The following is a 26,541-nucleotide window of genomic DNA, read 5'->3' as shown; positions in this document are numbered from 1 at the left end:
CATTTATTGCACTTATCTGTCTGTTGTTATTTGTGGGTCTCTGTCTGTGGTTGGTTATTGCACTGTATCATATTGGAGTTGGTTGTATTATATTACTCACTTTCTTTAATAGATTATTATATTTTCACTTATATACGTTTGGGTGTCCTCTGTCGCAGATCACACGGTTCTGGTCACACCTGTTCATGACAGTAAATCAAGGCCATCTCTGACCAGAAGTGACTGCGCAGAGGAACCATTGTAGTGCTATTAAAATGCAATCAGAAACAGTTGTTCTCCTTGCCTCACTGGTGTTGGAGGATAACAATTACTGCCGTCTGGTATTGAAAGAGTGGGCCAACGATCAGCTCCTGGAGTGTATCCGTCTGGCCCATTCTCTGGTTGATCAGGGTAGATTACTGTTTGAAAACGTTCAGCCCCTGATACAGGTGTGTGCTGAGCTAGCCTTGTCTGGCAGTCCTAAAGGAAGTGATGATTTTTCTCCCCCCTTCAGTAGTGATCAGGTGGAGTCTCTGGTATGGCTGTTGGAGGATGATGCTGTATCCTTTCTGGAGCATTATTCAGGTTGTCCTAAACAGGTGCTAGTGGATTGTATAGATTCGGTGCAGTCCCTGGTTAGACAGGCAGTATGTGAACCCACGTTTGTTCAACCTGTACTACAGGCATGGTCAGACTTATTATCTCCAGCTTCGGTCAGCTCTGCACAACCCAGACCTGCTATTAGACACCTGCCTGCCCAGGAGTCTTTTTTTCCCTTCACCCATGGTAACCTCTGTTTCGGCCCAATATACCCTGCTTCCCACCAAATATCAATACCCTGTCCCTACCCGCTGCACCTATCCTGCATTCAACCCACCTGCCTCTTCTCAGCTGTCCACAAACCCACAGGAACTTCCTCCAGCTACTGTTACCTCTTCTCTGCCATATCCCAATCCTCCTTTCCAGTCTGCTGCACCCCTCACCTACAGAGCTTCAGTGGCTAAGCCAAAGAAAAAACGAAAGTTTTTTCCAACCAAGACGATCCTGCCAGTAACCCAACCTGCCTCCGCACCAGCTAATCCAACCCATACCATCATGCCAGTGTCCAATCCTGCCTCCCCGCCAGCTGATCTGTTCCAGCCTGATGTGTTCCTGTGTGCCGCCCAGCCTGATGTTCCGAGGCCTGCTGTTGTGCCAGTACCTGCTGTTCTGCCTGATGTGCCAGCACCTGTGCCCACTGTCCAATCTAAAGTTCCAGTACCGGCTGACCGGTTTGAAGTTCCAGTACCTGCTATCCAGTCTGATGTACCTGCTGTTCAGCCTGTTGTGCCAGTACCTGCTGTTCCGCCTGATGTGCCAGCACCTGTGCCCACTGTCCAGCCTGAAGTTCCAGTACCGGCTGCCCGGTTTGAAGTTCCAGTACCTGCTATTCAGTCCACTGCACCTGCTGTTCTGCCTAATGTGCCAGCACCTGTGCCCACCGTCCAGTCTGAAGTTCCAGTACCAGCTGCCCGGTTTGAAGTTCCAGTACCTGCTATCCAGTCCGATGCACCTGCTGTTCAGCCTGTTGTGCCAGCACCTGCTGTTTTGCCTGATGTGCCAGTGCCTGCTGGCCAGTCTGAAGTTCCAGTACCAGCTGCCCGGTTTGAAGTTCCAGTACCTGCTATTCAGTCCACTGCACCTGCTGTTCTGCCTAATGTGCCAGCACCTGTGCCCACTGTCCAGTCTGAAGTTCCAGTACCAGCTGCCCGGTTTGAAGTTCCTGTACCTGCTATCCAGTCCGATGTACCTGCTGTTCAGCCTGTTGTGCCAGTACCTGCTGTTCTGCCTGATGTGCCAGCACCTGTGCCCACTGTCCAATCTAAAGTTCCAGTACCGGCTGACCGGTTTGAAGTTCCAGTACCTGCTATCCAGTCTGATGTACCTGCTGTTCAGCCTGTCGTGCCAGTACCTGCTGTTCCGCCTGATGTGCCAGCACCTATACCCACTGTCCAGTCTGAAATTCCAGTACCGGCTGCCCGGTTTGAAGTTCCAGTACCTGCTATTCAGTCCACTGCACCTGCTGTTCTGCCTAATGTGCCAGCACCTGTGCCCACCGTCCAGTCTGAAGTTCCAGTACCAGCTGCCTGGTTTGAAGTTCCAGTACCTGCTATCCAGTCCGATGCACCTACTGTTTTGCCTGATGTGCCAGTGCCTGCTGCCCAGTCTGAAGTTCCAGTACCAGCTGCCCGGTTTGAAGTTCCAGTACCTGCTATCCAGTCCGATGTGCCTGCTGTTCAGCTTGTTGTGCCAGCACCTGCTGTTCTGCCTGATGTGCCTACTGCCCAGTCTGAAGTTCTAGTACCTGTTGTCCAGCCTGATGTCCCGGTGCCAGCCCTCCAGCCTGATGTCCCGGTGCCAGCCCTCCAGCCTGATGTCCCGGTGCCAGCCCTCCAGCCTGATGTCCCGGTGCCTGCCCTCCAGCCTGATGTCCCGGTGCCTGCCCTCCAGCCTGATGTCCCGGTGCCTGCCCTCCAGCCTGATGTCCCGGTGCCTGCCCTCCAGCCTGATGTCCCGGTGCCTGCCCTCCAGCCTGATGTCCCGGTGCCTGCCCTCCAGCCTGATGTCCCGGTGCCTGCCCTCCAGCCTGATGTCCCGGTGCCTGCCCTCCAGCCTGATGTCCCGGTGCCTGCCCTCCAGCCTGATGTCCCGGTGCCTGCCCTCCAGCCTGATGAGCCTGCTGCCCAGCTTGATGAGCCCGCTGCCCAGCTTGAAGTGCCCATGCCTTTTGCCCAGCTTGAAGTGCCCATGCCTGTTGTGCAACCACCTGTTGTTCTGCCTGTTGTACCACCACCTGTTCTGCCTGTTGTGCCACCATCTGTTGTTCTGCTTAATGCCATAGACTATGGACAATTACAACCAATTGGAGCGTCCGGAGGCCGCTCCTTTGAGGGGGGGTACTGTCAGGAAATGTTCCATCCGCTGGTAAGACCTGTTATTTGGCATGCAGTACTGAGGTCCACCAGCAGGTGTCTCCTGGCAGTTTGGAACTGTCAGGAGAGCTTTTCCCTGTTAATAGTATATCATCTTTGGGCCGCAGTACTGGCGTCCACCAGCGGATGGATCCTGGCAGTGTGGAGCAGACAGTACCTCCTACAATCAGGTGTCACTTGAGGCCATATATCACAGGCCTATAAATACCCGGCAAACATTCACATGTTTGCCTTGATTTCATCATTGCCTCCTGACCTGCTAGCAACCTGATCCTGCGCCCTGAACCTGATCCTGTGCCCTGAACCTGATCCTGTCTCCCTGTCTCGGACCCTATCCTGTCCCACCTGTTACCTTGCATCCCTGCCTGCAGTCTGACCCATCCATCCTCTCCCTGTCCTGTGTTCCATACCCCATCTGCTGACCTCCCTGTGTATGACCTTGGCCTGGCTTACGTTTATGTCTCTGGAACATCCCCTGTCCATCTGCTGATCTGCTGTGTATGACCCTGGCCTGGCTATTGTTTATGAACCTGGTATTTCCCATTTATTGCACTTATCTGTCTGTTGTTATTTGTGGGTCTCTGTCTGTGGTTGGTTATTGCACTGTATCATATTGGAGTTGGTTGTATTATATTACTCACTTTCTTTAATAAATTATTATATTTTCACTTATATACGTTTGGGCGTCCTCTGTCGCAGATCACACGGTTCTGGTCACACCTGTTCATGACACGTAGACTTTAACGGTGTTCGCGTGTTCGAACAAATTTTTTGCCTGTTTGCAAGTTCTGGTACGAACCACACAGGGGGGTGTTAGTTTGGCACAAGAGCACTTTAAACATGGTTCACTTTATTTCTATATTGATTATTGTATATACTGATGCACTTTTATATAGATTTATGTATATTACAGGTTGTCACTGCAATTATGGCATTTATCGCAATTATCGCACAGGGTTGCATATTTCTCTGTTGCATATGAATGCAACATGTGTATAGGGATGGGCCGAACACCCCCCCGGTTCGGTTCGCACCAGAACATACCGAACATGCAAAAAATTCGGCAGAACACACGAACACCGTTAAAGTCTATGGGACACGAACATGAATAATCAAAAGTGCTCATTTTAAAGGCTAATATACAAGTTATTGTCATAAAAAGTGTTTGGGGACCTGGGTCCTGCCCCAGGGGACATGTATCAATGCAAAAATGTTTTTTAAAAATGGCTGTTTTTTCGGGAGCAGAGATTTTTTAATGCTTTAAGTGAAACAATAAAAATGAAATATTCCTTTAAATATCGTGCCCTGGGTTGGGTGTCTATAGTATGCCTGTAAAGTGGTGCATTTTTCCTGTGTTTGGAACAGTACCACAGCAAAATTACATTGCTTAAAGAAAAATTGTCATTTAAAACTGATCGTGGCTGTAATGAATTGTCGGGTCTCGGCAATATAGATAAAATTCATTAAAAAGAAGAGCATGGGATCCCTCCAGTCCATTACCAGGCCCTTTGGGGCTGGTATGTATATTAAGGGGATCCCCGAACTAAAATTAAAAAAAAAATTGCAGGGGTGGTCCCCCTAAAATCCATAACAGGCCCTACGGGTCTGATATGGAAATTAAGGGGAACCAGTGCACCAAATAACTGAGGGCGGGGCCACCCAGTGACGTATCGTGTGACCCTGCCCCCCTCTGACGCACGGGGACTTCCCCATGGCTTCCCCGTGGTGTCAGAGGGGGCGGGGCTACCCGTTACGTAAATGGGTGACCCCACCCCCTCTGACGCCCTGGGGAAGTCATCAGTAGGCCCCGCCCTCAGTTATATAAGAACTGTCAAAGGCGCTGAAGCATCCCATGGAGGCGGATCGGTGGCGGGTTTTTTTTTTCAGTTCATTGGCGGAGCGATATAAGAAGATGAATGGACTTCGTGGGACATTTTTATTTTTTTATTTAATGTGTCTTGTTTTTTTTAACATCTTGACACTTTTTTGTGAAATGGGAGGGGTACATTTGTACATGTTACCATTTCACACGGGGGGCGGATCTGGGGGTCCCCTTGTTAAAGGGGGCTTCCAGATTCAGATAAGCCCCCCGCCCGCAGACCCCCACAACCACCGGGCAAGGGTTGTGGGGATGAGGTCCTTGTCCCCATCAACATGGGGACAAGGTGCTTTGGGGGGCTACCCCAAAGCACCCTCCCCATGTTGAGGGCATGTGGCCTGATACGGTTCAGGAGGGGTGCTCTCTTGTCCCCCCCTCTTTTCCTGCGACCTGCCAGGTTAAGGGTCTGGTATGGATTTTGGGGGGACCTCTACGCTATTTTTTTTTATTTTGGCGCAGGGTTCCCCTTAAAATCCATACCAGACCTGAAGAGTCTGGTATGGATTTGGGGGGGGGACCCCTACACCATTTTTTAAAAACATTTGGTGCAGGGTTCCCCTTAATTTCCATATCAGACCTGAAGGGCCTGGAAATGGACTGGGAGGGATCCCATGCTCTTTTTTTCAATGAGTTTTATCTATATTACCGAGACCCGACAATTCATTACAGCCGCAATCAGTTTTAAATGACAATTTTTCCTTTAGAAATTTCATTTTGCTGTGGTACTGTTCTAAACACGGGAAAAAAACGCCACTTTACTATAAGCATACTATAGACACCCCCCAGGCACGATATTTAAAGGAATATTTCATTTTATTGTTTCACTTTAAGCATTAAAAAAATCACTGCTCCTGAAAAAACAGACAGTTTTTTTTTTTTAATTTGCATTGATACATGTCCCCTGGGGCAGGACCAGGTCCCCAAATACTTTTTTATGACAATAACTTGCATATAAGCCTTTAAAATGAGCACTTTTGATTTTTCATGTTAGTGTCCCATAGACTTTAATGGTGTTCTGAATTTAACCCGAACACCGCATATTGTTCAGTGTTCGCAGAACATCCGAGCAACCAAAATTCGGCCCGAGCTTATGCTCGGGCCAAACCATTCGCCCGTCCCGACATGTGTATATAGAGGTGTGTATGCTACACAGGTTGACATTGGGAGTATCGCATGTATATTGATGCACTTTTTTATATAGATTTATGTAAATTATAGGTTGTCACTGCATTTATCACAATTATCGCACAGAGTTGCAAATTTCTCTATGAATGCAACATGTGTATATAGAGGTGTGTATGCTACACAGGTTGACATTGGGAGTATCGCATAGGATTGCAATTTTTAATTGATTATGATCGCAATTTTAATCTCATAAGATTTCATTATTATGTGCACTAGATTTTTTACATAGGAATGGAATATCTCACCACCAATATTCAACTGCAGTCAGTAATATTAGGATTTAGTACGATTATCATTTGATTACATTTGGATAGCGCAGCATTATATTGGTATAAATAGTTGCCAAGGGTTACTCCCATAAACTTGGTAAAGATTACGATGAAACATTTGCCCCTGTCGTAAAGCACTTTACCATCAGAGCACTTTATAGCGTTGCAGCCGGGAAGGGCATGCAAGTGAAACACCTAGACCTTAAAACTGGTTTCCTATATGGAGACATTAAGGAAGATATCTACATGGAGCAACCACCAGGGTTTGAGCAAGGAGGAAACCTTGTGTGTAAACTTCAGAAAAGCATCTACGATCTTAAGCAATCTGCAAGGATGTGGAATGAGAAAGTGAACAAAGTACTTACCAGAGAGGGATTCTCAAGAAGTAAAGCAGACACCTGTCTCTACTCCAAGAATCAAGAAGACAGATGGATTTACATCCTTATCTATGTCGATGACATTATAACCTGTTTTGAACAAGAAGGGGATTATATTCAGATAGTTCATAAGCTGAAAGAAAATGTTTAAATCAAAGAACTTGGGAACATTAGCTACTATCTGGGAATCCAAATAGAGAGAGAAGAAGATAGAAGTTATCTTCTCAACCAATCTCAGAAAATTTCTGAAATCTTGGAACAATTCCATATGCAAGATGCAAAGGAAGTTCCTATGGAACCAGGCTATCAAAAAAGCAATGAAGCAGAAAACTTGCTACCCAACAATGATACATATCGCAGAGCAATTGCTAAGTTGCTATATGTTGCCACTGTGACAAGACCAGACATAGCCGCAGCAGTGGTCATACTATGCAGGAAGGTCTCAGTTCACTGTCAGTGTGACTGGAACGCAGTAAAAAGAGTGATGCAGTACCTCAAAGGAACAATTCAGGTGAAGTTACGGTTACCAGCAACATCACATCCAAAACTGGTCAGATATGTGGATGCTGATTGGGCCAGGGACTTCATAGACCCCAAATCCACAAGTGGATTCATCTTCCAGTATGGGGAAGGAACCATAAGTTGGTCTAGTCGAAAGCAAGTAACTGTCACTCAACTGAAGCAGAGTACATTGCAGCAGCATTCGCATGTCAAGAAGCAATATAGATTTGTCAACTTTTTGTGGAAATAGGGATAGACATGTCCAAACCAATTCCCATTTTTGAAGACAACCAGGGATGTGTAAAGCTTACACAATCAGAAAGGGTCAATCCTAGGACCAAACACATTGATGTCAAGTATCACCTACTGAGGGACAATCAAGAGCAAGGTGTTACTGACATTCAATACTGCCCATCAGAGGAGATGACTAACTATGCACTCACCAAGCCTTTGTTGAAGGAATGTCATAATTATATCCAGAAGAAGCTGAATTTAATTTGACAAAGCACGTGTTGTTGAGAAGGGGTGTTGGAAGAACAACAGCAAACTTGCTTATAAACTGACAATACTGTATGCATTATGCTTATCTATGCAGCAGGTGGCACTGTTGTATTATAGTGTATAATTCATGCATTCTATGATATAACAGGATGTACCTTCTGTATCGAAGTGTGTACTTGTTTGTTATTCAGTTCCTGGTTCATGTTTCCTAATGCTGTAAGACATGCATTGCTAATTCTCCATGAAAGTAAAGTATTCTCTGCATTCAACCAGCTTCTAAGTGCATGAATCGATAACCTGCTAATACCAAAGTCCTACTAGTATTGTCTGATTGTCTTATTGGACCCTTTTGTATTATCATCCTCCCTTGTGGGTGGATTTTTAATGTTAACTGATATAATAAATTGGTATATTTTTAAATAATTATTTTTGTACTGTGAGTTCATACCATACCATGAAAGTCTTCAATGCCTCAACTCAATTTGCTATACTTTATCTGAATTTATAGGACGTAGGTACTCTATTTTCTCTGCATCTCATTTACATCCACTTTAAACTGTTAGACAGGATCAATTTGATTGTTTTGCAGGCTGGTCGGTCAGAGTGCTGGGAAATCTTTTGTTTGTGAGAGCAAAGGGAAACTGCTCTGGAATGTGTAGTTCTAATGAAATAGAGCTTCTTTTTGTATTTTAGTCTTTGAGGTCTTCTAAATCTTACCTTCTTATACCAGTTGAAAAGAGGAGTATTGTTGAAAATATCTTCCATTATAAGAGGAAAGATGTGAATATTATCCAGAGATAAAAGGCTTGGGTAATGACTGAGAACGTTCTCCTGAACTTCTGCGTTTGTATTGTTTAATCCTTTCATGAAAACCACAACTGACCTGTCAGGGTAGACTCGAGCTGCTGACTCAATTGCACATAAAACCAAGGATGGGAGTTGTAGCCTTTCACTGGTCTCTAAAAATACAATGTTGTTTCCACCACTCAGGATATCTTCTGCTGTGACTTTGGAATGTTTAGTTGTCCCCAAAGTCGTGGCCCCATCTGACTGGTTTACAGATTGAATTGTATTTGCAGTGTCATGTCCCATGTTTTCTTTAAAGATGTAGGAAAAGTAGGGAAAGTTGTTGCCCTTGTATGTGACCTTATACAGAAATCCAGCAGCTGTCATAAATAGCATTACTAAAAAAATCCTTAAGGTTTTTATCATTGTTACTGTATTTAAACATAAATCTGCAAGAGAAAAAAATTCAACGAAAACATGAAAAACAAAAACAATAATAAATAAACAACTTTGCTATTTTTTTTAATAACATAGATAGTAGGACTTTAATGCTGCCCATATTATTGCCAATATTCAATTAAAATTAACTAATGAATGCATTAATAAATAATACATTTTAATTGTTAAATTAATTAAATTAAATTAAAGTACAATAGTTATTTTATGTGACATAATCGTCAAGGCCTGTCATGTAACACTTAATGGGTAACTCCACTTTTGTGGGGAAAAAAATAGCAAACAAAAAAATGCATTCCAATATGGCTACCTGGAGGTGTTCTGTACAAAGAGTGTGTACTGACCACCCCCAGAAACATCATTTCCTGCTTGTGTGATTGGCTCACCAATTTTCCCAGAAGTCTGCCTAAGATACAAGTCAGATTTCAGGCACCCCCTGCAACAAAAATGTCATTTTTGGTGAGATACTCCCAGTAGGAACACATCTAAAGGGATGCAGGCCCAGTAGCTTTCCTTATTAGTGCCTGCAGGTGCACACCTGATAGATAATTATGAAACCACTCCCATTAGACCCACTCATCACTCAGGCTCAGAGGAACATACAGGGATTACTTCAGAATCAAAAAAGGTAGGAATCTGCAACAAAGTTTGTTAAAATCTCTGCAATGTACATTAATCACCCAGAGGGGAATGTTTTTTTTTTCTCAACAAAAGTGGAGTTACTCTTTAAATACAAAAAAGTGTATAATAACTACTACATGACCACATTCTGTAGATTCAAGAATATCTAAATCCAAAAGCAAATACGGTGTGTAAGATACTATGACTAATTAGTCCTTAGATGCAGTATTTTTTCCTTTTTTCAGGGTATTTCTCCTATTTTCACCTGGTGATCCTGCAAGTATCATACTTTGTGCTCTAGGGGGACAACACACAATCACTGTTCTGTGTCTATGGGGGAGCGGTACTGACACCCTAGGATAGGAAGTGTTTTAGGACTACAGAACTCTTCCCCATGTGTTATGAAGATGAGTAAAGCATGAGGCATGTTGTAGTTCACAGAAGTAAACTGAGCAAGGCTAATAACACTGCTTGAATTAAGACTGCAGTGTGCACAAAGCACAGGGCAGTACAGGACTTATGGACGGAGCAACAAGTATTTTATTTTTTTTTTGTGCACAACATTTTAGTGGCATATTTAACATGCCAAAAAAGTAGATATAGGAGACATTTTTAGGATTCATGTACACAGTTCTCTGGTAAACTCTCAGTTCCCCATGTTACGAAAACCTTAATTTATGATGCAGCTGGGTTCTAAGAATGCACAGCATACAAATTTCTTGAAGATGGCACCATTCTTGCTTTGCACAGAGAAAGAGCAATGTAATCCAAAGTGTATGCAAATATACAAATTTTAAAAAATGTTTGATTCAAAACTGTTTTGTCAGCTTATATTAAAAATATCTCCGTAGCATTTAGAACTAGCTATAATCCCAAGAGTGCATCTCCTTAAGACCTGTACACATGGACTGAATGCTGGGCGACATCAGCTAGTTCAATAAAAAACGGCTGACATTTGGCCTGTGTGTATGGCAGCCGGTCCCACAGAAGCTAGAAAACCAGCAGCCGACCAGCTCCAAATCAGCCGTCCCCTGTCAGAACACAACAGATCAGCGCGGGACATTGCTGTACTAATGTCGGATCATTAGTTTAGCGGCTCTGACTGGAGCTGACCCATTGGGTTGAATGGAAAAAACTCAGTGTGTATCAGGCTTAAGTCATTTAACTTAAAAGAGAAGTAATTCGTTTTGCACTCCTGTGACCCATTTTCAGCAGAGAGCGGGCTGAAGTTCACTCTCTGCTGACGTCACAGAAGTCGGTCCGTCACGACAATGGAGTCTGGGTCCGCCAGGTCCCTGGACCAACACCCGGCTCAGGCGCTCAGCGAGCCGCTGAGTGCCTGAGCTGGCTGCTCCGCCCCCTCCACAGCCCAGCATTCCAGTGAGCGAGAAGGGGCAGAGCAGAGAGCTGCTGATTGACAGTCAGCAGCTCTCTGGTCGGGGAGCTGTCAGAACCGAGTGATCGGCAGTATTTGATCGCTCAGTTCTCAGTGCAAAGGCGCTGGCGGACAGATGCAGCATCGGACCGATGCTGCATCTACCTAGGTAAGTATGAATCTGCAAAAAAGTGCAAACCCATACTTCTCTTTTAAGCAAGCAGTTTGGTAAGGGTCTGAAAACTTCAAAGGAACTTTGACAAAGCAGAAGCTATTCTGTTGACAATTACTCAACAGATAACTAGATCTGAGTGTGGCCTTTGATACCATTTCTCATAACATCCTCCTTGGCAGATTAGCCTCCATTAGATTAACTGACACACCCCTGAACTGGCTTAAGTCTTATCTCTCTGGCCATACTAAATTCATCCAACTGAAATGTTTTAAATCTCAACCATATCTACTTTCTACTGGTGTGCCCCAGGGTTCTGTCATGGGGCCCCTTCTGTTCATAATCTGTCTTGGCAGTTTGCCATGAGTCCTTTAATAAAAGAATTAAAACGTCCAAAATCAATCAACAATCATTTTGCCCAGCAATGCAAATCCTCATTATTCATGGGAACGATGACCACTGAAACGAACACACACAGGGGCCCATGCTTAACATTGGTTTCTGGACACTCCACCAGCTGAATACCAGTTCCCCCTTTCCCCCTTTGACACCTGAAATGTCAATAAAGGGCAGAGATGGTTGCTGATGTCATTGACCAAATATGGCCCTGTCCACCTCCACCCCTTTTCTTACACTTCAGCTATCAGTGGGAAATGATTGCCGACAGCTGAATTGGTGGGGAGGATTAGTCATGAATGTGAGGAGGCCAGGGGTCATTGGCTCCCTAACAACCAGGTGCGCTGTGGAATTTGACATTTAGAAGTGGCGTATGGCGTTCGGCCAATCACCTTTAGTTTCCCTGTTCAGCCAAACTCTGAATTTGAGCTGAACCTGGCAAACAAGACACATCTATAGGTGTCTGCTACATTCATATTGAAGCTGTAGATACTGCAGGGATTGCCAAGCCTGAATAATGCTTTTTCATGGAGTATGGAGTCCCACAAAGCTTGAACATTTACTTTAATTTAAACAAGTACTTAAATTTACTTTTATCTTTTAAATCTTAAATGTATGCACCTGTTGAAACATTCTGCTCTATTTATTAGTCTGTGAAACAAACTTTTAACACTGTATGCCCATGGTTATAATACCATCAGGATATGCATTTAATTCAAAGTGAGCAAAACATGGCTGATAAGCCATTTTGATATCAGTCATTTCCTCTTAATGGTTCTCATTAATGAATTATACAATGTTTTTGGTTTAACAAGAGTGCAAAGGAATCCTAATTACCATAGGCTTATGCACGGGCTGCACCTGGTCACACCCTAATCCTTGGTGCGCATTAGCATTACCGCCACTGGTAGAGCTTCAGGGATAACAAGGGCCTGTGCAGCCTCCCTGTTGCATCAGGTTTTGTGGGGGTTGATTACAAGCACCGATCCCTGATATGGCTGTCCATGCAGTAGCTAAAAGCCGGCTTCTCCTCTTTTCCCTCCTGCAGCTATCAGCTGCTGCATGGAGAGCCATACAGGTGATCGGTTCTGGTAAATGTCACCCTGCCACACTGGTCACCCCCTCCTGGGATTCCCCTCTGTTGCCTAAGCCTCCATCCCATGTGCCTCTCCCCCCACAGCTCTGCTGGCTTCCCTCATCTCCTCTCTCTCTAGCTGCTGCAGATACACAGGGGGATCTTCAGGGAGGAGAGCATGTAAAGGGTTGGTAAATATGTCATGAAATATGAAAGGGTTGGTAAATATGAAATATGAAATATTTATAGGAAATGTGTTTTCTCTGTACCTTTCTCTGTTTCAAAAGTGAGACCTTAGGGGACTATTTAGACCAAAGCCCCCCTCCTCAATTGTGGCATTGTAAAAAAAAAGAAATGTAATAAATAAAAAATTGCAACAAATAGTGCAAAAAAAGTAAAAATAAAAAAAATAAAAAAAATTGAGAATGTGAAAAATATTTAAAAAACTTTAAGGGCTCATTCACACAGTTCTCTGGCCTATACAGTGTGAATGAGCAGTTTGTTTGTGTGGCTGGAGACTCCTTTTAATCTATGGCAGTGGTTCTCAACTCTTGTCCTCAGGACCCACTAACAGGCCAGATTTTAAGTATTACTTTGGGGAGATGCAGACTAGAATACTGCAATCACCGAGCAGCAATATCTGAGCAAAAAAGTGCTCTTGTCAGGAAGGGAGTAAATCCTTCCGGGGCTGAAGTGGTTAAAACTGATCGCAGCTGTAATGAATTGTCAGGTCTCAGCAATATAGATAAAACTCATTGAAAAAAACGGCACGGGTCACCCCCCAGTCCATTACCAGGCCCTTTGGGTCTGGTATGAATATTAAGGGGAACCCTGAACCAAAACTGTAAAAAAAATTGCCTTTGGTGTCCCCCCAAAATCCATACCAGGCCCTTCAGGTCTGGTATGGAAATTAAGGGGAACCCTGCACCAAATTTTTTAAAAAATGGCATAGGTGTCCCCCAAAAATCCATACCAGACCCTTCAGGTCTGGTATGGATTTTAAGGGGAACCCTGCACCAAAATGTAAAAAAAAGAATGGCATAGGGGTCCCTCCCAAAATCCATACCAGACCCTTATCCGAGCACGCAACCTGGCAGGCTGCAGGAAAAGAGGGGGGAACTAGAGAGCGCCCTCCCCCTCCTTAACCGTATCAGGCCACATGCCCTCAACATGGGGAGGGTGCTTTGGAGTAGCCCCCATGTTGATGTGGACAAGGGCCTCATACCCACAACCCTTGCCTGGTGGTTGTGGTGGTATGCGGGCAGGGGGCTTATCAGAATCTGTTAGCCCCCTTTAACAAGGGGACCCCCAGATCCTGGCCCCTCCATGTGAATAGGTAAGGGTACCCCTACCATTTCACAAAAGAATGTGTCAAAAATATGAAAAATACAGGAGACACTTTGGGACAGCTCCGCCTCAATGGGAGACTCCCACCGAATGACGCTGCTTCTTGGTGACAGCTCTTATATATCTGAGGGCGGGGTCACCCGTTTATGCCAGCGAGTGGCCCTGCCCTCAGCTATATAAGAGCTGTCACCAAGAAGAAGCATCACTCGGCAGGAGCCTCCCATGGAGGCAGAGCTGTTGCGCTTTTTTTTTTTGGCTTGTCGGCAGAGTGATAGAAGGACAGGACATTTTTATTTTTTATCTTTTAATAAAGGACTTGTCCCTAAGTGTCTCCTGTCCTTTTTACTATTTTTGACACTTTCTTTTGTGAAATGGTAGGGGTACAATATACCCCTTACCAATTCACATGGGGGAGCGGGATCTGGGGGTCCCCTTGTTAAATGGGGATTCGAAATTCTGATAAGCCCCCTGCCTGCATACCCACACAACCACCGGGCAAGGGTTGTGGGGATGAGGCCCTTGTCCCCATCAACATGGGGACAAGGTGATTTGGGGGGCTACTCCAAAGCACCCTCTCCATGTTGAGGGCATGTGGCCTGGTATGGTTCAGGAGGGGGGGCGCTCTCTCGTCCCCCCTATTTTCCTGCGGCCTGCCAGGTTGCGTGCTCGGATAAGGGTCTGGTATGGATTTTGGGGGGGACCCCTATGCCGTTTTTTTTTTTACATTTTGGCACAGGGTTCCCCTTAATTTTCCTACCAGACCTGAAGGGCCTGGTATGGATTTTGGGGGGACCCCCACGCAATTTTAAAAAAAAATTTTGGTTCAGGGTTCCCCTTAATATTCATAAAGAACCCAAAGGGCCTAGTAATGGACTGGGGGGGTTAACCCATGCCGTTTTAAATGACTTTTTTTCCGTTAGAAATGTCACTTTACTGGGGTAATGCTCTAAACACGGGAAAACTGCGCCACTTTACAGGCATAATATAAACACCCCCCAGGCACGATATTTAAAGGAATATTTCATTTTTATTGTTTCACTTTAGGCATTATTAAAATCACTGCTCCCGAAAAAACGTCCATTTTTAAAACTTTTTTTGCATTGATACATGTCCCCTGGGGCAGGACCCGGGTCCCCAAACACTTTTTATGACAATAAATTGCATATAAGCCTTTAAAATGAGCATTTTTGATTTTTCATGTTCGTGTCCCATAGACTTTAACGATATTCATTTATTCGTCCAAATTTTTTGTCTGTTCGGATGTTCTGGTGTGAACCGAACCGAGGGGTGTTCGGCTCATCCTTAGTGCCAACGAGGAGATGGGAAAGATCTCCCACTGAGCGGCTCTGTTTATATCTTTAGACAGGGATACAATGTGCTGGCAGGGAGATCAGAAAGCTCTACTCTCTCACAGGAAGAGTGCGGCAAGGGAGAGTGGTGGTGGCTTTAACACCAATCAGGATGTCTGGCAGTAGCTCACATAGCCATATGCCAAGTACCCTGATTGGTTGGAAAGCCAGTATCACAGGACTTATGCAAAGAGAGGTAAGAAAAAGATGATGGGGTGTGAATCCCAGGTCCTTTACCCCCATTTCCCCTTCCAAGTTGTTCCAACCTGTATTTACGTTCATGCAGATGCAGCACTAGCCTGCCTTGTTTATGTTAATGGGTTATTTGATTAAATGTTTTAATAAGTTAAAACAATTTAAACTGTTTACATTCATAAGTGGTTATTTAACCACTTATGGAGCGCCCGCCGTCGTTATACGTCGGTATTTTGATGAGGAATATCGTTGTTATGGCAGCAGCTGGCTGCCATAACCCTGGTATCCTCTTCTTCAGCGGGCGGTCCGTTTCAAGATAAAAGTGGTCTCTGCGGCGGGTTCACCGCGAGATCACTTTTATCGGCGGCGGGAGAGGGCCCCCCTCCCACCGCGCTCTGGTGCCCTCCGCCGCTTACCAGAAGCCTCGGTAGTGGCGGAGGCGATTGAATCCTCTCCCTAGCCTGACATGGAGCTTAGTGAGGGGAAGATGGCCCCCACCCATCTCCATATCATTGCAGGGTGGAATCGATGTCAAAACGTCACTTCTGCCCATAGCTCTTAAAGGGACTTTTTTTTTTTTATTGTTTTATTGCTTTTTTGTGTAAATATGAGATACGCAGTCAATTTTGACCCCAGATCTTATATTTAAGAGGTCCTGTCAAGCTTTTTTTCTATTACAAGGGATGTTTACATTCCTTGTAATAGGAATAAAAGTGACACTTTTTTTTTTTTTTAAAAAGAACAGTGTAAAAATAAAAAATAAAAGGTAAAATAAATAAGAATTTTTTTTTTTATTAAACGCACCCCATCCCGCTGAGCTCGCGTGCAGAAGCATATGAAAACGGTGTTCAAACCACACATGTGAGGTATCGCCACAATCGGCAGAGCGAGAGCAATAATTCTAGCCCTAGACCTCCTCTGTAACTCAAAACATGCAACCTGTAGTTTTTTGTTAAACGTTGCCTATGGAGATTTTTAAGGGTAAAAGTTTGTCGCCATTCCACGAGCGGATGCAATTTTGAAGTGTGACTTTACTGTTGTCGAATTTTTTAATTAAAAAAAGTGTATTTTTTTCCAAAAAAATTGCGCTTGTAAGATTGCTCCGTAAATACGGTGTGACATGGTTAACCACTTAAGAACCGAGCCTCTTTCTGAGATTTCATGTTTACAAGTTAAAAACAGGTTTTTTTTGCTAGAAAATTACTTAGAATCCCCCAAAAATTATATATATTTTTTTCTAACACCCTAGAGAATAAAATGGCGGTCGTTGTAATACTTTCTGTATTTGCGCAGCGGTCTTACAAGCTCACTTTTTTGGGAAAAAATACACTTTTTTTGTGTTAAAAAATAAGACAACAGTAAAGTTATCCCAATTTCTTTTTATATTGTGAAAGATAATGTTACGCCGTGTAAATTGATACCCAACATGTCACTCTTCAAAATTGTGCCCGCTCGTGGAATGACAACAAACTTTTCCCCTTAAAAATCTCCATAGGTGACATTTAAAAAATTCTACAGGTTGCGTGTTTACACTTACAGAGGAGGTCTACGACTAGAATTATTGCTCTCACTCTACCGATCGCGGCGATACCTCACATGTGTGGTTTGAACACTGTTTTCATATGCGGGCGCTGCTCACGTATGTGTTTGCTTCTGCACGCGAGCTCGGCGGGATGGGGCACGTTTAAATTTTTTTTTTTTTTTCTTATTTATTTTACCTTTTGTTATATTTTTTACACTGTTCTTTAAAAAAAAATGGTGTCACTTTTATTCCCATTACAAGGAATGTAAACATCCCTTGTAATAGAAAAAAGCATGACAGGACCTCTTAAATATAAGATCTGGGGTCAAAAACCTCAGATCTCATATTTACACTAAAATGCAATAAAAAAAAAAATATTTTATGTCATTTGAAAAAAAAAAAGTCCCTTTAAGAGCTACGGGCGGAAGTCACGTTTTAAAGTTGCTTCCGCCCTGCAGTGGTATGGAGATGTGTGGGGCCATCTTCCCCTCACTAGTCTCAATGCCAAGCCAGGGACTGGACGCGGTTGCCGGAGCAATCGGCAGCGGCGGATGGCACCGGCGGGAGGGGGGCCCCTCTCCCACTGTCGATAAAAGTGATCTTGCGGCAAATCCGCCGCAGAGACCACTTTTGTCTTGAAGAGGACCGCCCAAAGAAGAAGAGGATACTGGGGTTATGGCAACTAGCTGCTACCATAACAACGATATCCCTCTTCAAATTAGCGACCTAAAATGACGGCGGGCAGGCCGTAAGTGGTTGGCTTTCCTGCGAGAGCCATCGTAGCTGTACGTCGGCTCTTTAAGATTCCTCCGGAGGTGCACACACATGAGTGCCTGGCAGGCGGGATGACCGCTGGGCACCCGCGATCGCTCATGCCAGAACGAGAATGGGCATGTGTGTGTGTAAACACACAAATCCTGGTTCTCTCAGGGGAGAGGAGAGAGATTGTGTGCTCATACTAAGTATGAACGCTGATCTCTCTCCTCCCCTAGTCAGTCCCACCCCCCCTACAGTTAGAACACACCTAGGGAACACAGTTAACCCCTTGATCATCCCCTAGTGTTAATCCCTTCCCTGTCAGTGTCATACAGTAATCCGTGCATTTTTATAGCACTAATCGCTGTATAAATGTCACTGGTCCCAAAAATGTGTCAAAAGTGTACAATTTGTCCACTGCAATATCGCAGTCCTGATAAAAATCGCTGATCACCGCCATTACTAGTAAAAAAAAAAAATAATAAAAATGCCATAAATGTATCCCCTATTTTGTAGACACTATAACTTTTGCGCAAACCAATAAATATACACTTATTGCAAATTTTTTTACCAAAAAATATGTAGAAGAATACATATCGGCCTAAACTTTTTTTTTTTTTAATTTGGGATATTAATTATAGCAAAAAGTAAAAGATATTGTGTTTTTTTCAAAATTGACGCTCTTTTGGTTATAGCGCAAACAATAAAAACTGCAGAGGTGATCAAATAACACCAAAAGAAAGCTCTATTTGTGGGAAATAAAGGACAAAAATTTTGTTTGGGTACAACATTGCATGACTGTGCAATTGTCAGCGATGCAGTGCCGTATCGTATATGGCCTGGTCATTGAGCAGCCAAATCTTCCGGGGCTGAAGTGGTTAATTAAAAAATGTTTAACACAATTTAAAATGTTTTTGTAAATTTCTTTGTAAGAGTGTGTGTGTCTGCAATATATATATATAGATATATATCTCTATATAGATAGAGATATATCTCTATCTATATAGAGATATATATCTATCTATATATATAGATAGATATCTATCTATATAGATAGATAGATAGATAGATAGATAGATAGATAGATAGATAGATAGATAGATAGATAGATAGATAGATAGATAGATAGATAGATAGATAGATAGATAGATAGATAGATAGATAGATAGATAGATAGATAGATAGATAGATAGATAGATAGATAGATAGATAGATAGATACCTTCTCTCACAGAAGTGAGTACACCCCTCACATTTTTGTAAATATTTTATTATATCTTTTCATGTGACAACACTGAAGAAATGACACTTTGTTACAATGTAAAGTAGTGAGTGTACAGCTTGTATAACAGTGTAAATTTGCTGTCCCCTCAAAATAACTCCACACACAGCCATTAATGTCTAAACCACTGGCAACAAAAGTGAGTACATCCCTAACTAAAAATGTCCAAATTGGGCTCAATTAGCCATTTTCCCTCCCCGGTGTCATGTGACTTGTTAGTGTTACAATGTCTCAGGTGTGAATGGGGAGGCATGTTAAGTTTGGTGTTATCGCTCTCACTCTCTCATACTGATCACTGGAAGTTAAACATTGCAACTCATGGCAATGAACTCTCTGAGGACCCGAAAAAAAGAATTGTTGTTCTAAAATGGCGTAGGCTATAAGAAGATTGCCAAGACCCTGAAACTGAGCTGCAGCACATTGGCCAAGACTATACAGTGGTTTAAAAGGACAGGTTGCACTCAGAACAGGCCTCACCATGGTCAACCAAAGAAGTTGAGTGCACATGCTCAACGTCATCTCCAGAGGTTGTCTTTGGGAAATAGATGTATGAGTGCTGCCAGTATTGCTGCAGAGGTTGAAAGGTGGGGGGGTCAGCCTGTCAGTCCTCAGACCATACACCACACACTGCATCAAATTGGTCTGCATGGCTGTCGTCCCAGAAGGAAGCCTCCTCTAAAAATGATGCACAAGAAAGCCTGCAGACAGTTTACTGAATACAAGCAGACTAAGGACATGGATTACTGGAACCATGTCCTGTGGTCTGATGAGACCAAGATAAACGTATTTGGTGTAGATGGTGTCAAGCGTGTGTGGCAGCAACCAGGCGAGGAGTACAAAGACAAGTGTGTCTTGCCTACAGTTAAGCATGGTTGTGCGAGTGTCATGGTCTGGAGCTGCATGAGTGCTGCCAGCATTGGGGAGCTACAATTCATTGAGGGAACCATGAATGCCAACATGTACTGTGACATACTGAAGCAGAGCATGATCCTCACCCATTGGAGACTGGGCCGCAGGGCAGTATTCCAACATGATAACGACCCCAAACACACCTCCAAGATGACCACTGCCTTGCTAAAGAAGCTGAGGGTAAAGGTGATGGACTGGCCAAGTGTGTCTCCAGATCTAAACCTTTTGAGCATCTGTGGGGCATTCTCAAACGGAAGGTGGAGGAGCGTAAGGTCTCTAACATCCACCAGCTCCATGATGTCGTCATGGAGGAGTGGAAGAGGACTCCAGTGGCAACCCGTGAAGCTCTGGTAAATGCCATGCCTAAGAGGGTTAAGACAGTGCTGAAAAATAATGGTGGCCACACAAAATATTGACACTTTGGGCCCAATTTGGACATTTTCCCTTAGGGGTGTACTTACTTTTGTTGCCAGTGGTTTAGACATTAATGGCTGTGTGTTGAGTTATTTTGAGGGGACAACAAATTTACACTGTTACACAAGCTGTACACTCACTACTTTACATTGTAGCAAAGTGTAATTTCTTCAGTGTTGTCACATGAATAGATATAATAAAATATTTACAAAAATGTGAGGGGTGTACTCACTTTTGTGAGATACTGTGTGTGTGTATATATATATATATATATATATATATATATATATATATATATATATACACAGTATATACACTCACAGGCCACTTTATTAGGTACACATTGATAGGCTTAGACTCTTTTTGTCTTCAGAACTACTTTAATTCTTCGTGGCATAGATTTAACAAGAAGTTGAAAACATTCCTCAGAGATTTGTGTCCATATTGACATGATAGCATCACACAGTTGCTGCAAATTTGTCAGCTGCAGATCCATGATGCAAATCTCCCATTCCACCACATACCAAAGGTGCTCTATTGGAATGACATCTGGTGATTGTGGAGGCCATTGGAGTACAGTGAACCCATTGGGGGTTATTTACAAAAGGCAAATCCACTCTGCACCGCAAGTGCACTTGGAAGTGCAGTCGCTCTAAATCTAAGGGGTAGAAATGAGTGGAAGCTCTGCTGATTTTATCATCCAATCATGTGCAAGCTAAATTGCTGCTTTTATTCCCCTTGCATGTCCCCCTCGGATCTACAGTGACTGCACTTCCAAGTGCACTTTCAGTGCAAAGTGGAGTTTCCCTTAGTAAATAACCCCCATTGCCATGTTCAAGAAACCAGTTTGAGAAGATTTGAGCTTTGTGACATGGTGCATTATCATGCTGGAAATAGCCATCAGAATATGGGGACACTGTAGTCATGAAGGGATGCACATGGTCAGCAACAATACTCAGGTAGTCCATGGCGTTTAAACGATGATCAGTTGGTACTAATAGGCCTCAAGTGTAAAAAATCCCAGTAGATAAGCAGTTTTTGGAATACTCAGACCAGCCTGCCTGGCTTCAACAACCATGCCATGTTCAAAGCCACATAAATCTCCTTTCTTCCCCATTCTGATGCTCGGTTTGAACTATAGCGAGTCGTCTTCACCACATCTAGATGATTAATTGCATTGCGTTGCTGCCATGTGAATGGCTGATTAGCAGTTTGTGTTACCAAGCAATCGAACAGGATTACCTAATAAAGTGGCCAATGAGTGTGTATGCATGTGTGTTTGAGCTTTGGGGTTCACACCCTAATGCAATTGGCTATGCTAGTTACATAAATACAGTTGACTGTTAGGATATCCACTTACAGACCAGGCCTTTTCTTGCACTTTTTGTTGACATGTAACAATCAGTATTTTTTTTAGAACCCCAAAACATTATATCCTTTTTTAAAGCAGAGGCCCTAGAGAATAAATCGGTGGGTTTTGCAATTTTTTTTAAGTGACACGGTATTTGCACAGTGGTTTTTCAAATGTAATTTTTTGGGGGAAAAAATACACTTTTTGGAATTTTAATGCACACAATACATTACCCATTTTTTTGTAAAATAGAAAAGACAATGTTATGCTGAGTAAATGCATACAAACATGTTATGCTTTAAAATTGTGCACGCCCGTGCAACAGCGACAAATGATGTACATTTTACTATTCATAAGTGACACGTTAAAAGCCTTACAGATTACCACTTTAGATTTACAGAGGGGGGTCTAATGCTAGAATTAATGCCCATGATCTGACTTTCACGGTGATACCTCACATGTATGAGACGATCGCTGTTTGCGCATGTTCAGGACCGACGCATATGTTCGCATTTGCGGGCATGGGGGTACAGGGGCACTTTAATTTTTTTCTTTTAATTATTCATTAATTTTTTTTTTTTTACACTGTTGTTTTAATTCTTTTTTAATCACTTTAATTGCTGTCACAAGGAATTTTAAAAAATTTCTGATAGCAATAGGCATGCGACAGGTCACCAATAGGGATTTTTAGGTGCCAAAGTTTGTCGCCATTCCACGAGTGGCCAAAATTTTGAAGTGTGACATGTTGGGTATCAATTTAATTAGCGTAACATTATCTTTTACAACATAACATCTTTCACAACAAAAAATTGGGCTAACTTAACTGTTGTCTTATTTTTTAATTTAAAAAAGTGTATTTTTTCCAAAATTGCACTTCTTATGCCCTGTACACATGGTCGGACATTGATCGGACATTCCGACAACAAAATCCATGGATTTTTTCCAACGGATGTTGTCTCAAACTTGGTCACACAAAGTTGTCAGAAAAGAATCGTTCTAAACGCGGTGACGTAAAACACGTACGCCAGGACTATAAACTGGGCAGTAGCCAATAGCTTTCGTCTGTTAATTTATTCTGAGCATGCTTGGCAATTTGTGCGTCAGATTTGTGTACACACGATCGGAATTTCCACCAACGGATTTTGTTGTCGGAAAATTTTATAGCAAGCTCTCAAACTTTGTGTTTCGGAAATTCCGATGGAAAATGTGATGGAGCCCACACGGTCGGAATTTCTGACAACAAGGTCCTATCACACATTTTCCGTCGGAAAATCCGACCGTATGTACAGGGCATAAAGACTGCTGCACAAACACGGTGTGACGTAAAGTATTGCAATGACCACCATTTTATTCTCTAGGGTGTCTGGAAAATATATATATATATATAATGTTTGGGGGTTTCAAGTAATTTTCTAGCATAAACAAAATGATTTTAATTTGTAAACAACAAATCTCAAAAAGAGGCTCGGTCCTTAAGTGATTAAAATACAAAATATTAATTTGTTCAAAATACACAATTTGCTAATGCAAGCATCTGTATGAACATGTATTCAGTTAAATGTAACCCCACTGCCCTGCACACAGTCGCAAATGCCATTGCAAGCATAGGGTGAACACATGTAAGTAAACCAAGATCGCACCACACGCGTGAGGTAACGGCGTAAATGTCAGAGTGAGAGCAATAATTCCAGCACCAGAGCTCACAGGTAACTCTAAAGTGATAAGCTATGAAGACCTTTAAGGCATTGCCTATGGATATTTCTGCTTTTGGAAAATATATAATGTTGTGGGTGTTTTATAGCCAAAATGACTTTTACATTAGCAAACTAAATGTATATGTGTGCAAAAAATTTAAACATTATTGTGTAGCACCCTGTAGTGTGTGCTAGAAGTATAGTTTAGCTCAGGGATAAGCCTGAAGCCTGAGATGAGTCAGGTTTTACTAAGGTTCAGGGCTGGATGACCCATCCTGACACCCCTCCCTCTGGTCTAGAAGATTGGAGAATCTTCTAGAATTAGTGGATGGAGGTTAGGAGGAGCTGACTTGAATATTTATGGAGCCTCAGCCAATCCTCAGAGGTAGGCTGGCAAGAGGCTGAGACCACTCCATAAATAAACATGGGCCATGCCACCAAGGGGAGTTGGGTGGAATATAGAGATACAGTGTTGAGGAGGCTGTTGGTGGCCAACAGGGGTACCCCCTAGTCTGGGGGGGTCCTGCCTTGGTCTGGAGCTCAAGTGATAAAAGGATCCTGCCTAAAACACAAGAGGAGACTTTCCTGGAGGAACAGGAGCAAGAGAGAACAGAGTGCGTAGTCAACACTGTTGGGAACAAACAAGGGGGGGAGACTGCCACATTTAGCCAGTCTCTCTGAAGATAGTGTGCTTAAGTCTTCATCCTTCCCTAAGAGATCTCCTGAGAGTCAGCCGGGTGGGCTGGTGAAGAGTCAGTCGGGTGGACTGGTGTGGAGAGTCAGCCTGGAAGGTTTGTGAAAGGAGCAGCTGCAGCCAGGTGGGTTGGCAGTGCCTGAAGAGGTGGTGCTGGGATCAGTGGCCACAGAGGAAGATTTACAAGCTGTTTCACTACACTGTGCTACACAAAAAGTGGCGACAAATTCCTACCTGTAAATGGCCATTGCTAATCAGACTAGGAGCCTGTCAGATAAACAAGTGATTCAGCTGGAGCGAGCAAGTGCTGTGGAGGAAATGAAGGAGACAGTGTATATAGACTGTATGTACAGTGTATATAGACTGTATATAGGAAGATGCCCCTGAAGTTTGGTGAACGTTTTGCTGAAGTCACGTGAGCATGCCATAACCTCCCATCCCTATCCAAGTTATTAACCCTCAATAAATAACAAAAACAAAATCATGGACTGTTCTCTGACTCTGGGTGCTTGTGAAAATTTGGTATGCCTGGCTGTGCAGGAGTGGGGGATCCAAGTTCATCAGTAGCCCCTGTGGGGGTTTGCTACAATTGCTTTAGCACCAAAATTCGAAAAGAGAATCTGCTTTAATAATAATGTTGCTATAAAGTGCAGGTACTCAGTGGTGCCTGCCCACACTTGCTGCAGACTCTAATACCTTGCTTTTACAGCTAAAAGCCTGGCGATTAGAACCAGTAAAGGTATAAAGGTACATTTTTAATAGCACCAAATCTTCCCTTTGATGCCTTCTTCCCATTCCTATTGACTTAATGATGGGCCAATAGGAATATGTGAGGTCTGGAGGAAAAAGCAAGCTCAAACACTGCTCAGATGTGTTGGAGCTTAATTTTTTTTATGGCATAGTCCTTAGAAGAGCTGTAGGTGCCATATATCTAATAATTATTCGTTTTGGGTGTCCTCATTTCACTTTTTAGCCATAAAATGTTTTAAATGACTATTTCACTTTTATTTGCATAAGTAGTATACCCGTCTGAAATATATTTCCACTGGCGTAGAATGTTTTAAAGCAATTTACAATCTCTTTAGCAAAAAACTAGATCATATATTTAAGTATGTACAATAAAATGCATACTGGCCAGCTTGTTTCAGTGATCTATCCCTCCACTGGTGACTGGCACTGTATAGGTTTTCACTAGAACTCCATGCAGTCTCAGATAAGCAAGACTAGAACACACCATATCATTGACTGTTTGATTTAAAGGACAAATACAGTCAGGATAAAAATTAACAGTAAACTTTATGTAACGTTATGAACACTTATTTTGTTTTTTGTGCGACAGGCAGCAGTATCTGACTTGAAAGTTATTGAAGCAATAAAAAAAAAGAACAACTAACCAGTATACCTGTTGGAAACTTCTAAACTGGTCTATGAATTTTTAGGACAAAAGCTGCATATTTTTGGGAAGAATGACATACAAATGTACCAGACATGAACAGAAAGAGAAAGAAGCAAAAGCTCATTACAAATATATTGGTATGCCATATTAACCATGAAAAATGTATGTTCAAACTCCATTTAAGCATCCTGACCTTTGTTGACAACTGGCAAATTGTAAAAAGTAACAAAATAAACAATTATAAATAAAACATTTGTGCTTTTATGTATAGAGCAATAAAGAACAAAAGTATACACAAAATTGCAAAAAAAAAAAAAAATAATAATAATAATAATAATAATAAAAACTTCCAAGCTATAATCAAAAAAAATTAAATGGCCAGTGAGTTTAAGTTTGGGTTGGACCTGCACCTTGATTATAATAAAATGTTAAATGAATATGAAATGTTTCATAACAAATATTCTCTTCAAAGCAAATCTCACAGCGAATACATTCATTATAACTACCGGTATGTAGAAAAAAAGAAATACAAAGAATTAAATTCATACCCTGTGGAAGAGAATGTCTTGTATGTTGTCGTGTTCAGTCAGTCTAATTAGTCAATCGGTACCTCGCATCAAGCTAACACGTCGTCAATTCACTCGTGGCTGCAGCAGGATTCAATTTTATTTACTTTACAAATAACTGCTTGAGACTACAATGTAAATATCTGATTATAATGCTGTGTGAAATGTTGAGCTTGTGAACATATTTTATATTGTGGAATGTCTACATTAATACATAAGCGGAAGCTTCCACTTATTCCCACCAAGAAATGTAACTATAAATTGGCAAAATTATTATTATTATTATTTTTTTATATTGTTCTAATTTTAAAGGGCCATGCTGCTAGACCTTCAGGTGTTTCATCAAAAGAAATCCACACATATTGTAGATATACAAGCAGCAATCTATGGGAAATTAGATTGTTAATGGTTCATTTTTAAACTTAAAGAGTAACTCCACTTTTGTTGAGAAAAAACCTCCCCCTCTGGTGATATATGTACATTGCAGGGATTTTAACAAACTTTGTTGCAGATTCCTACCTTT

At 42.6% G+C, this 26,541-nt stretch overlaps 1 protein-coding gene across 1 annotated transcript in view; it reads right to left on the bottom strand.

Moving 5' to 3' along the window:
- The window catches only part of LOC141139431 (alpha-1,4-N-acetylglucosaminyltransferase-like), a 120,128-nt gene extending 93,990 nt beyond the window's left edge, over nt 1-26,138 (bottom strand). The window contains exons 1-2 of the mRNA XM_073625502.1: nt 26,001-26,138; nt 8,381-8,898 (exon numbers count right to left, since the gene is read on the bottom strand). Of these exons, the coding sequence (XP_073481603.1) occupies nt 8,381-8,875 (495 nt within the window). The 5' untranslated portion in view covers nt 8,876-8,898; nt 26,001-26,138. The remainder of the gene's footprint in view (nt 1-8,380; nt 8,899-26,000) is intronic.
- Between the last annotated feature and the right edge of the window lie 403 nt (nt 26,139-26,541).

This window comes from Aquarana catesbeiana, linkage group LG04 (genome assembly GCF_042186555.1).
Source record: "Aquarana catesbeiana isolate 2022-GZ linkage group LG04, ASM4218655v1, whole genome shotgun sequence".
NCBI classification, from domain to species: Eukaryota; Metazoa; Chordata; class Amphibia; order Anura; family Ranidae; genus Aquarana; species Aquarana catesbeiana.
Note: the sequence above shows the minus strand (reverse complement) of the source record. Positions and strands in the feature narration are given on the sequence as shown.